Raw genomic sequence first — 11,630 nt, 5'->3', positions numbered from 1 at the left:
TTGCTGTTTCTGGTTTATTTGTCTGTTCCTGAAGCATGAAGGGTCTTGATAGTCTGAAACCAATTCATCAGTTCCTCAAGGAACTATTTGTGGTGCATAAGCAAAGATTTTCAATATGGTAAGCAAAGAGGCAATTCTGGTCCCCTAAGTTAGTTAATTTCCCCCATTCAACTCCTTTCCATTCTGAACCCTTGGTGATGTCCTTTAACCCATTGATTCCTAAGGCACCTGCAAAAAAACGCCTGCTGAATGCCTAAGCCCTTGTTGGGAAAGTTGCCCTCTGCCTATAAACCTAAATATCTTAGCCTCTGATGCACGTAAAAACATGACATTGCATTTAAACCCCAAGACCCTTATCTTGCATTAGAAAGTGTTCATTCAGTTGTAACATCCTTTTCTTTAATTTATTTTTATAAAGCTAAAATCTCAAGAGCCTAAATTCAGCTTGTGTCTCGGGGCACCAAAGGTTAAACATATACAAGTCATCAGACTAAAATGGGTTAATGGCATTTTTTCCTCCCCCTTTTTGAAATTATTGTGAGCACACCCCAGACCGATGCTCAGTTTTGTGTCCTAAACCTTGTTTATGTTCAAATGAGTTTTAATTGATAATTGGAGGACAAAATGTATGAAGTTGTACACTTTTTCAGCAATATATCGGGTTCGATTGTAGCGGGAGTTTGGGGATGTCTCAAATCAATGCATTAAACAAAAACTCACATCCAGAGTATATGGACCTTTAGAAAGCCTATTGCCTATACATTAGGTTAAATCGTCTGACTGTTTCCTTAGTCAGTGGACCAGAACCAAAAAATACCCCACACATCGGTATCACCAAATTGTGGAAAAATCTTGAATTTTAGACGTGTAGTAGATGACATGGGCTTGTGAGCTACAATTTAGATGTATGATGCAGTTGTATTGATGCAGGCTGTATTAAACTGTAGCACATCTTGCCTATTAGTCTATTAAAGTGATTGCAGGCATGTGCTAGAGATGCCTGCTAAAATATCTTAAAATGTGCTAGCAGTTAATACAAACTTGGATCACGTTTATTTCAGTACATGAAGTGAGATTTTCTTATGGCAATTTTGTTTTTAAAATGGTTCCAGGAAGTGATTGTCAAGAGTGCAGTCATCTTTGCTTGTGTGGAGGTTCTGTGTCAGTCTATAGTTAGTCTGTACCCCAGTTGTCACAACTCTTGAGTTCCATTGCCCTGCAGCTAATAGCAAAATTATTCCCAAAACTTAACCCCTTGGTGTGCTTTTACAGTGTGTTGTTAAGACTTGGGGTGGATTCCAATATTCAGACTCTCATCTAGCCTGGTGAACCAGCGCCACCCGCTGGACGGCAAAATGTTTTGCCTACGGGTGGGTCTGGCCTCGCATAATGATTCAATGAAGCCAGAATGCCATGAATCTGGCAAACCAATTACAACGTGAAGATGTGTTTTGAATCAAAGTGGGCAGGGTTTTGAGGGAAGGTTGTTCTCATCAACAATCTTCGGATGTATTATGCATCGAGGCCAGACTAAATTAGACATCCACATTTAGTCTGGTTTATCAGGCTAACTCTCATCCTTTGCTTGTGGGTTTCCCCGCTTTCTGCCGAGCCACAACTTTTGGAGGACAATTCTTCATTCACTATCCTGTTTGCAAATGAGAAAATTATATTAGAATGGAAATTTTGCAGGATATTAAAATGCAATTCCTTTATCGGTGACGTCATCACAAGGAGGCAAGTGAGTAATGAAGGACAGGTGTCCGCATATTGGAATTCAACCTTCGTAGGTCTGCTTGACGGGTAACCAAAGCAGAGATATTCTAGACAGAGATGCGTCATTTTAATTCTTTTCCGTTATCCACTTTATGTCGGGTGAACGCTCCTTTAGGAGACCTTTGGTTAGGAGACCTTCGGAGTCCTGAGGTTGAGAATGAATTGAGTCCCCTTAGCGCTGTAGATGGTGGTAGCGCACTTCTTCTGCGAACACCACAAAAATAAAAGACGAAGGAGGGGACAACGCCCCCTTAGCAGACCCAGCTTGAGCACACTCTTTTGCATTGGGTGGGCGTGTTTTGCGATATCTTGCTCTGACGGACTATTTTTGACCAAAGTCTCAAATCCTAGGACAGTGCACTTCCAAGTGTATCAGCCTAATTAGTCACGCCCAGTGATAGGATAGTCTTTGGTGAACTCTACGGAATATCCAATCACTGGGTGTGACTAACAAAGAGTATCCAATCACTGGGTGTGACTAATTAGGCTGATACACTTGCAAGTGCACTGTCCTAGGTTTGGACAAGGGCCCTTACAATGAGTGCATCTTAATATGCCACCTTGCCTCCTCCATTTGCGCTTGTCTCCTCGCCCCGCCTCCTGGCCCCTCCTCCGTGGAGAAAACGATAAAGTTTCCCAGCTGTCAGCCTAGCCACAACAACTTTTGAGGGACTGTTTTTCATTCACCATCCCAATTGCAAACGAGAAAAAAAGACTCTACAATGGAGCTTTTGCAAGATATTGAAATATAATGCTGTTGTCAGTGATGTCATCATGACGAGAAGCGAGTGGAGGAGGCAAGTGGAGGAGGCAAGGTCCCATATTAAGATGCACTCAATAAGACATGTCACATGGCGGCCATCTTGGCTACGCCTCAGGGTTGCAATTTCAGATTAGTAAAACCATGGGCACCTGAAAATGAATGATTAAACAGATATGGGACAACTGAGGGATCCACAACCCATATGGTTGGAATCATAATGAAAACAAGATTATAATAGCTATCCAGTAAGTTATTGGTCATATATATGAAAGCAACGCTGCAAATGATTGTTTTCCTACTGATGTGATGAACTGCACATGCACAGAATTTCAGGACACACGTTCTGCTTTGCCTTCTGTGGGATCAAGTAGGCGTTCACTCTGTTGCAATCCCACGAGTAGCTACCCGATGTGAACCGCAAATGTCATCAGCAACCGACTAGCGGAAGCAGATTCTGAGGGCATATCAATTGGGTTTGAGCAGTCGTAAAAGCTTTTGCGTACAAATTGAGCAAAAATTATTCAAAATTCTTTTATTTATATTTTCAACATATGGGGTGGGACACCTTCGTACAGGTGGGTTACCTGCATTGTTTTATGTGGTTTTGGAGCCCTATCTCATGCCTTTCGTAAAGTCTTCACGAAAAAAATAGATTAATTTTCGTGGTGCATTCACGTTATTGCCCGTTTTTCGTGGTAGGGCAACGAAACGCTGCCTATTCACTTGAATTGCCCCACTGCTGCTATGGTTATCCAAGCGTCTGCAGGGGCGGGGAGGGGGTGCTGACAGAACACTGCTGATACACTCGGGACTCACTAATTCGACGCCCTTTCGGTACTCACGCCTTATGTCCCCTAAACCTAAACCTAAACCTAACCCTAACCTTAACCCTACTTAACCCTAAACCTAACCCTAACCCTAACCCTAACCCTAACCTTAACCCTAACCTTGACCCTAAACCTAACCCTAAATTGCTTGTTTGAAATGTTTGATTACCATGTGACGGTAGGCTACCGAAAGGGCATCAAACTAGTGGGTCGCTAGGCAACAGTCGGGCAATTCAAGTGAATAGGCAGCGTTTCGTTGCCCTACCACGAAAAACGGCCAATAACGTGAATGCACCACGAAAATTAATCCTTTTTTTTTCGTGAATACTTCACGAAATGAGTGAGATTCGGTTGGGTTTTGAGTGATGGCAACCAAACTCCAAACGGTACAATTCAATATGTAGCACACCTGCTGATTATTACACTAATTACCTCTTCAGCTGATCTTGTTTCCCTCATCAGTGTGTGATTGGTTGAAACAAAATCTAATCTGCCTTAAAAGCTGCCTTGATGCCACTGCTGCAATGTGACTTTGTGTCAACTGTGTGGTGGTAGCAGCTAATAACAGCTGGATGATGTGGGGTGCAAATGGAAAGCGGTACAGGTATGTTTTTTAACCATCCAGTATTTCTAAATAAATTAAGCTATTAGCAGTGCCATCATGTCTGACACTTCTCATTTTGTGTTTGTAGCCTAATGCTGCTATTTGTAGCCATTGCCTCCTATGACCTTGGGCTTGCAAATGGTAAGTGAAGTACCCTTGCTCAATAGATTTACCTTTTTGAGATGATGGTAATTCCCTTATTATGGATACCTGTTTATTGTGGTCCTAAATAAAGTTTCTGCGTCTTTAGGGCTCCATGATCCTGGTAGAGGTCCTGACCAAGGCCAGAAGACCCAAAGTGTCAGCAACAGCATTCACAACAAGCCATCCACCAGCAGCAACTCTGGCATCAAGGGGGTTATCCCTCAACAGCAGCAAACACAGGTCATCAAAGATGAACAGCAGGAAATCAAAGATGAATCGCAGTCACCAGACAAATCCAAACGACCAGTGGGACAGCTCTACGATGACCAGAAGCCTCAGGCTGCGTCCAAATCTGTGCAACAGACACAGCCATCCTTGACAACACAGGCTACAGCCTCACCAAAGCAGCAGACCAAGCAACAGGATGGTGGTAGTATTCCTCAACATGGCAAATCCAAAACACCTGTGGCACAGATGTATGACGACCAGAAGCCTCAGGCTGCGTCCAAATCTGTGCAACAGACACAGCCATCCTTGACAACACAGGCTACAGCCTCACCAAAGCAGCAGACCAAGCAACAGGATGGTGGTAGTATTCCTCAACATGGCAAATCCAAAACACCTGTGGCACAGATGTATGATGACCAGAAGCCTCAGGCTGCGTCCAAATCTGTGCAACAGACACAGCCATCCTTGACAACCCAGGCTACAGCCCCACCAAAGCAACAGACCAAGCAACAGGATGGTGGTAGTATTCCTCAACATGGCAAATCCAAAACACCTGTGGCACAGATGTATAATGACCAGAAGCCTCAGGCTGCGTCCAAATCTGTGCAACAGACACAGCAATCCTTGACAACACAGGCTACACCAAAGCAGCAGACCAAGTAACAGCCCCTTACAGCAGGGCATAAGTCTAAACACCAGCAGAAGCGGCAGCTCTACTCTCTCAGCTGAAGGCTGCTGCCATCCAGAGCTGGACTCGATGGAGGTGTTGAATTGGGTATGTTGAAACACCATTTTACATTGCCTACTAGATGGCTTCAAGCAGTTCAGCACAGACTGGGTCACGGCCTACACTTGTTTCTATGTTTTATAATTTTGTTTCCTTCCATGGCAAATTTCAATTTTGATCATTGAGGTCTTCCGCAGATCCTCTACCTAGATGTAGAATCTGAAGACCTCAAAGATTAAAATTCCATGCAATAAAAGAAAGGAATTCAAGTGTTGATTCCTCACACTGAATGATGTCTTTGTCCTCCACCTTAACATGGGATTTTATTGATCTTCATTTTCTATATTTATCTCCAGACCAGTTGGAGCATGGGGTCAGGATTTGGCTGATTAGCTTCGCCAATTAGCGAAGCACTTCCTCGTCGCAATTCTCACAAATTTGCTCATTTCCGACGTCACTTCGCTCAAAGAGGGTGGATGTGATTGGTGGGTGCGCAAGCTTGGTGTTGGGCACACATACTGTATACAGGTGTGTGGTTGGGCACGTCCATGCATCCAATGCCCGTCTTCCATATCTTTCTGGTCAATCATTAATGTGGCACGTAATTGGCTAATTGGAGTTAACTGTCGGCGGAAACGACTCCATCTTTGAAGCTGAAAAATTCGTTCAGTTTTGGCTGAATTCACTGGTGTAGCATTTCCCATTGAAATGACTGGAGGCGGGACTTATTCACTCTCTCCAGTTCTTATACTACCTCCATGAGTTGGAGTCACTATGACCTTTCCAGTTTCTCTAGTACTACACATGGATGTGTGCTGTACAACCCTGAGGCTTCAAGATGCTTGCCTCATTTTGTGTAGATCAAAATGAATTGTGTCTTTGGAATTGCCGTTAAGTGGTTTTTACTCCGTGTAGATTGTGTAGCTGGAGGTTGGCTTGTCAAATTCTAACGTGACTTTACTTTTTTGTCTCTCCAGGTCTTTTGTCATTGAAGCTTCAATAAAATGTCTCCCATTTCATTGCTGTTTCTGGTTTATTCTGTCTTGTCTGAAACCAATTCATGAGCTTGTTGAGGGACTATTTGGTGCACACAAGTTGAGATTTTCATAATGGTAACCAACAAATCGATTAGTTCAACAATTCTGGTCGCCTAAATGAGTGTTAATTTCCTAATGTCCTTAAATGATTTATTTATTTATTTTTGCTCATTGTGAAATGTTTGGGCGAAAGTGGGCATACTCCAGGCTCATGGCCAGTTTTGTCTCAAACTCATTTTTGTTTGCGTTCAGATCAGGTGTCCCATTGAATCATTCACCTTTTAGTACATGGGCCAGGACCCCAAAAAAACACTAGGATTGCTATAGCCTACCTAAACTGCTTCCGCAGGTTGCCTCAGGAAAGTCGATACATTCTAGTTGCTAGACAGGTTGTACTGTATGTGTAAAAAGACATTAGTTTCTGACAAACTGAACTCTTGTGCAGGATCTCCATGCATTGTCCTTCACATTCAAATACTTTGGAGTGTGCAATTGTAATCCTGGTATCATTAGGAAACCTAGGTCTATATACTGAAGATATAGAAGAGTATAGGGAAAGGTCCATATACTAGATGTGATATAAGGTCCATTGAAACCTGTTTTACATCTAGCTATTCATTTCAATGCACAGCAATGGGTTTGGAGTCTTTAATCTGTTACGCTATCTAATCTAGGAGTACCCAATCTATTTCAACTTGGGGCCCAGTTGAAATTTTGACATGGACAGGGCCCACCGCTGACCCAATAAAGAAGACCAAACATAAATATTATTTTGCTTTTTATAAAATGGTTGCAAGGCCCACTTCATGGTCCACCTGTGGGCCGGCAGTTTGAGAATAACTGATTTAATCCATATTCATGTATTTTCAAAAGGTTTATAGGCCTTTACTCTAGATTTGACAGTGTGCCTTGGGACATCTCCAAATTTCCTACATTGCTCTACACCTTAGTTCCGTAATATTCTTTGCATTTCATGGAAATGCATTGATTTATATTCAAATCCATTGGACAGTTATGAGTTCTAGGCCCAGGATAGGTGCATAATTTATATTAAGATATCAAACCCATATATTTTTTTAAAGCACACACTCTGCAGATGTGATGGAGCAAGAGTTCTGATTTGACCCACTCTCCTACAGTGAATAAATAATTCAGAATTAAAGGGACACTGTGCAGGAAATGGTCAAAAAAGGTACTGCAACTATGCTGCTCATTGAAACTGGGCTACCTAATGCCAAATTTGTTCTTTACATGAAAGTGTACTTAGTAATAAACAAATATTTTCTAGTATGGTCCAAGTACAGTCATTTTTGCAGCTAAAAATGGCTATTTTTGGAAATTCAAAATGGCGGACCATGGAGAAGATCCTCCTTTTCATGTATGATAAGTGCAATTACTCCAGTCAAAATGAATACCTAGAATTTGATGGTGGTGGTAGTATTCATGAAAAAGGTAACATTATTGAATGGGCAGCATGAATTCTGGAAATAAACAACAAAAAATCTCACACAGTGTCCCTTTAAATAGTTCCATAGATTTTACTTTGATATTTTATTTAATTCCGAATTGTGAAGTATTTACATTACTTTTTCAAAGCCGAATTAAGCTTTATTCAGAGTTAAAGTTAGTTAATTCGGAACTAAGATAGTCATAAAAATTTAGCCAATCCAACCCTATATTGTATTGCTAAAAAAAGTGTACGATGAATACATTATGTAATTCATGGCAAAGTAAATGATCCATCAAAACTGTATATTTTCTAAATCTCTATTATGTCTACATGTGATAAAATCAATAAAGAGATATCCTATCATTGAAGACAAGACACTTGCATACACCCATACCTACACATAGGCATTGCAAAATGTAAAAAAAGATAGCTACCACTTATAGAGGGCTATTATACTAAATAATGTCCCCCGCGCATGGAGGATTACAAAAAAAACATTGGTAGCTTTTGTCACCTCAGGTGATATAAAGTTCTGATTTAGCCCATGGACAACTTCAGAAAGTCAGCATTAGCCATAGATGTGTGTTTAGGGTCATTGTCAAATTGGAAAAGAAAGCAATTACCCACAGTGAAAGGCAATGGGTGATGGTGACATCATACTGTATGCGTATACTTTGTATTAGGGCTGCACGATTATGGAAAAAAAATCATAATCACTATTATTTGGGTCAAAATCGGATTCATGATTATTAATCACGATTATTGATTTTTTGCTGAATTTTCTTTAAAATTATAACAAAATGAAATATAACCAAGAATGAATTATATACGGGATGAACAAAATAAAACTGAATTGTAATAATTATGTAAGAGGCAATAGCATGAAACTTAGGTGGACAGATTTCTGGCCAGAAACACCAGCCAGTTAGTATGTTCTGGCTTCAGGGACGCTCGAAGGCAGGTCACTATTGCCACGCTTAAATCCTGATTGAAATCACGATTTCGATATCACGATTAAATCACGATTTTCGATTATTGTTGATTAATTGTGCAGCCCTACTTTGTATATTAAGATACAGAGCCCACGTTGCTCATCAGTGTGTTTGGCATGTCCTGCCATGCAGCCTACGTCTTGATACGCAGTTTGTTTTCGGTATGCAAACTGGGAATGTCGTCAATAGGGACATCTTAGTCATAAGAGAGGCTTTATAAGCTCTGTGAGTCAGAAAAGATTTTCCAAAGCGAGCAGCAGCAGTGGAGAGGGCCAGAGAGAGGGGTGCTGCAGTCCAAGCCACCAGATCCGCCATTCCATCCATGTTTTGATTCCCTCTTATTTATTTATTTTTCTGTAATTTCTTTTTCTTTACAGTCGGACGTCCATAGTGGGAGAGTGCAAACAGGAACTGGAAACCCTTTGAGGAGAGTCCAACGTGTGGCCGCTTTGAAGGCGAGAACCACTGTGAACCACCACCACTCACTTGCACCCGGGTGGGAAAAAAAAGTAGAGGGTAGAGGCCTCGCTCACCTCGCTTTACCTCTCCATGACATAGCATAGCTCAGCACATCAAATCACCTCCCAGCAAAGCTAAAGAGGTCAGGGGGTAAATACAGCTGCATAGTCGTGACGATCTGACTTGAACCACAAACTTTCGCCCCCAACTGTAAGACAATGCTGTAACTCGCCGACCTGGAATATGCTACTGTATGCACATTAAAAACTGCATTGTTGATTCAACTTTCAATACTGTCAGATTTAACATCTGAGTGTATTTTGTAACAGAGTACTCTCTAAGTGTTGAATTTAATTGTTTTTTTGTTTTTGTTTTACTGTGTGCAGCTAATGTGCTGTGCCATTGATGGTGGGACCAACTGATATCGTTTTATATTTAACCTTTCTTTGGTTTGGCTCCCGAAACGGATAAACAAGACCACTTCAACGCCACCCACTCAATACTAAACCCACTCTCTGTGTGTTTAAAAGTGATCTTACGCTGAGCTGAAGTGGTGTTGATAGCTGGCGGTTTCCAGTGCAGTAATTTGATAAGCCACATTAAGATAAATGATTGTATGGCTAACCCAAGCCTTGGGAGCTCTGGAGAGAGTTACTCACTGCTCATTATTTGGATATGTCTCTGGAGTCCCCAATGCTCCCCTTAAAGTTGACAGCAGTGCTACCAAACGACCACACACAGGCACAGCTCATACTCCATGAGACCAATGAAGAGTGTTGTTCATGTCACAACGGGCGGCCTCTGTTGAATAAGCAGTGCCAGTCTATCCCACAATTTACAACACGTTTCATTGTTTTTAATAACACACTCATCCATTAGTGACTGACAGATGCATATATTTTTTTAAGTATTTTTTGGGGGGCTTTACGAGCTTTTAGTTTATCAGACAGAAAAGTTAAGCAGAAACAGGAAGTAACTTGGGAGAGTGAGACAGGGACCCAGGCCGGGAATTGAACCTGGGTCGGCCGAATAGTAGACTGGTGCCCTACCATTAGCACCACGGTAGAACCTGAGGGCCTCTGCACATTGGCTCCGACAGGACTGTGGAGCACTTTCACGTCCAAACCCTATTTCACACGAACATAGCATGGATAGTCAATGGGTGGCTCCGACAAAATAGAACTCGCCTCTAATCGCTTGCAGACATCCGTGAATGTCTGCGGACATCGGCGCCGGTGTGCGGGGTTGTATTGAATGGAACTTTGGCAGAGCAGTGCTCCGCACTTTGTCGGAGCCGATGTGCGGAGGCCCTGAGAGTTGCCTATTTTTTAACCCATATAGTGGCTATATGACATAAAAGCATGCAAATTGCCTGACTCATGGCAAAGCATTGTTCATTGTGGTATGAAACTATCATTACAACATTGATGTGTGACCTACACTGTAAGCCACATCCAAATGCTGAGTGATGAGACTGATTGCTGTGGCACCTGGCTCTGTCCACTTTGAATAAGTGTGGCCCTCAGGGGCCAGAGGGATAAAAAGAGGGATAACAATTTTAAATGCTGCTACAGTTACAGCACATCACCCTCTGTAAACAACATGCAAATACACATACTGAGTGATGAGAGAGCAATGTGCCCACCCCCTCTGTCCACTTTGAATAAGTGTGGCCCTCAAGGGCCATCATAGCGGGGATCTGAGGAAGAGTTAACATGCCATGTACATGACTGTAAACAACATGCAAATAGTCAGTGATGAGGCTGAGTACGGTGGGCCCTTGGTCACTTTGAAAAGAGGGATTGGGATTTGCTTATGGTACCGCAGAATGCACTCCACCCTTTTGGCCTTACACCCCATTTTGGCCTCTGGGCCCTTGATATTCTGTGGTTCTTTCGTCTTCTTTTTGTGCCTGCATTGGTTGCATTAGGATAATGGGCAAGTGGGACATTAAGGAGAGAGAGGTGAGAGAGAGAGGTGAGGTAGGATCCAGATCAGACTGCAGCATGAATTCTCATGGGTTCTGGTATGGGGTGCATTCTACATGCATCATGGCATCTTTGTAAATCGTTTGTCTTGGACAGCGTAGACCTATCAAATGGCTCTATCAGCCTACATCTACATTCAACTGTAAACCCCTTATCACAGTCTTCCTTGTAAGTGACGACGATGAAGTGATCATTGGATCACGCAGAATCCAGTGGTGTTAAAAAGAGGGAAGCAGGGCTTGCTTTGTGTGGTGGGGAGTGTTTTACTGTGATTTGCATGCTTTCCCCGCCCACAAAAGCTGGGAAAATGCCTGAGGGAGGTGAAGGGGGAAAGCCCAATACAATAACCTAAACGTGGCACTCCTATCAAAATATCACGAATGACGGTTATTCAAAACAAGAAGTAGTAGCCTATTACCTTAGAACATTTTTTTCCTGCAAGGTGGGGCGCAGAGATGGATGCGGTGGAGTGGATGGATTGGCAGACTTTCAGGTGCCGCTTTTTACCTGCTCAAATACTGTGCGGGCTGTGACACGCCCACCTAGAAGACAGATGTGTACTGAGCCTCAGAGAGTGTCAGTTGAAGAGATAAGAAACTGTTTGAAAATCGGGGGCAATTAAATAGCGTTTCTCG

The 11,630-nt window shown here is 42.4% G+C and overlaps 1 protein-coding gene across 2 annotated transcripts; it reads left to right on the top strand.

Annotated features, from left to right (window-relative positions):
* Positions 1-3,859: 3,859 nt before the first annotated feature.
* On the top strand, positions 3,860-6,088 carry LOC134455026 (polycystin-1-like protein 3). 2 transcript variants are annotated; one of them, XM_063206092.1, is made up of 4 exons: positions 3,860-3,970; positions 4,059-4,111; positions 4,221-5,117; positions 6,047-6,088. In XM_063206092.1, the coding sequence occupies exons 1-3, from the start codon at positions 3,939-3,941 to the stop codon at positions 5,003-5,005; spliced, it is 870 nt and encodes a 289-aa protein (XP_063062162.1). In that variant the 5' UTR covers positions 3,860-3,938; the 3' UTR covers positions 5,006-5,117; positions 6,047-6,088. The 2 variants fall into 2 exon arrangements, with proteins under 2 accessions (XP_063062162.1, XP_063062163.1); XM_063206093.1 differs by having other exon boundaries at positions 5,426-6,088.
* Positions 6,089-11,630: the final 5,542 nt, after the last annotated feature.

The sequence above is a fragment of the Engraulis encrasicolus genome, chromosome 9 (genome assembly GCF_034702125.1).
Source record: "Engraulis encrasicolus isolate BLACKSEA-1 chromosome 9, IST_EnEncr_1.0, whole genome shotgun sequence".
Lineage (NCBI taxonomy): Eukaryota > Metazoa > Chordata > Actinopteri > Clupeiformes > Engraulidae > Engraulis > Engraulis encrasicolus.
Note: the sequence above shows the minus strand (reverse complement) of the source record. Positions and strands in the feature narration are given on the sequence as shown.

What these genes read in the sequence shown, in the direction of transcription:
- LOC134455026 (XM_063206092.1), top strand. Translation starts at nt 3,939, where the DNA reads ATGATGTGGGGTGCAAATGGAAAGCGGTACAG. An exon ending in GCAAATGGAAAGCGGTACAG is followed by an intron (nt 3,971 to 4,058) that starts GTATGTTTTTTA and finishes TTGTGTTTGTAG; the next exon opens with CCTAATGCTGCTATTTGTAG. An exon ending in TGACCTTGGGCTTGCAAATG is followed by an intron (nt 4,112 to 4,220) that starts GTAAGTGAAGTA and finishes CTGCGTCTTTAG; the next exon opens with GGCTCCATGATCCTGGTAGA.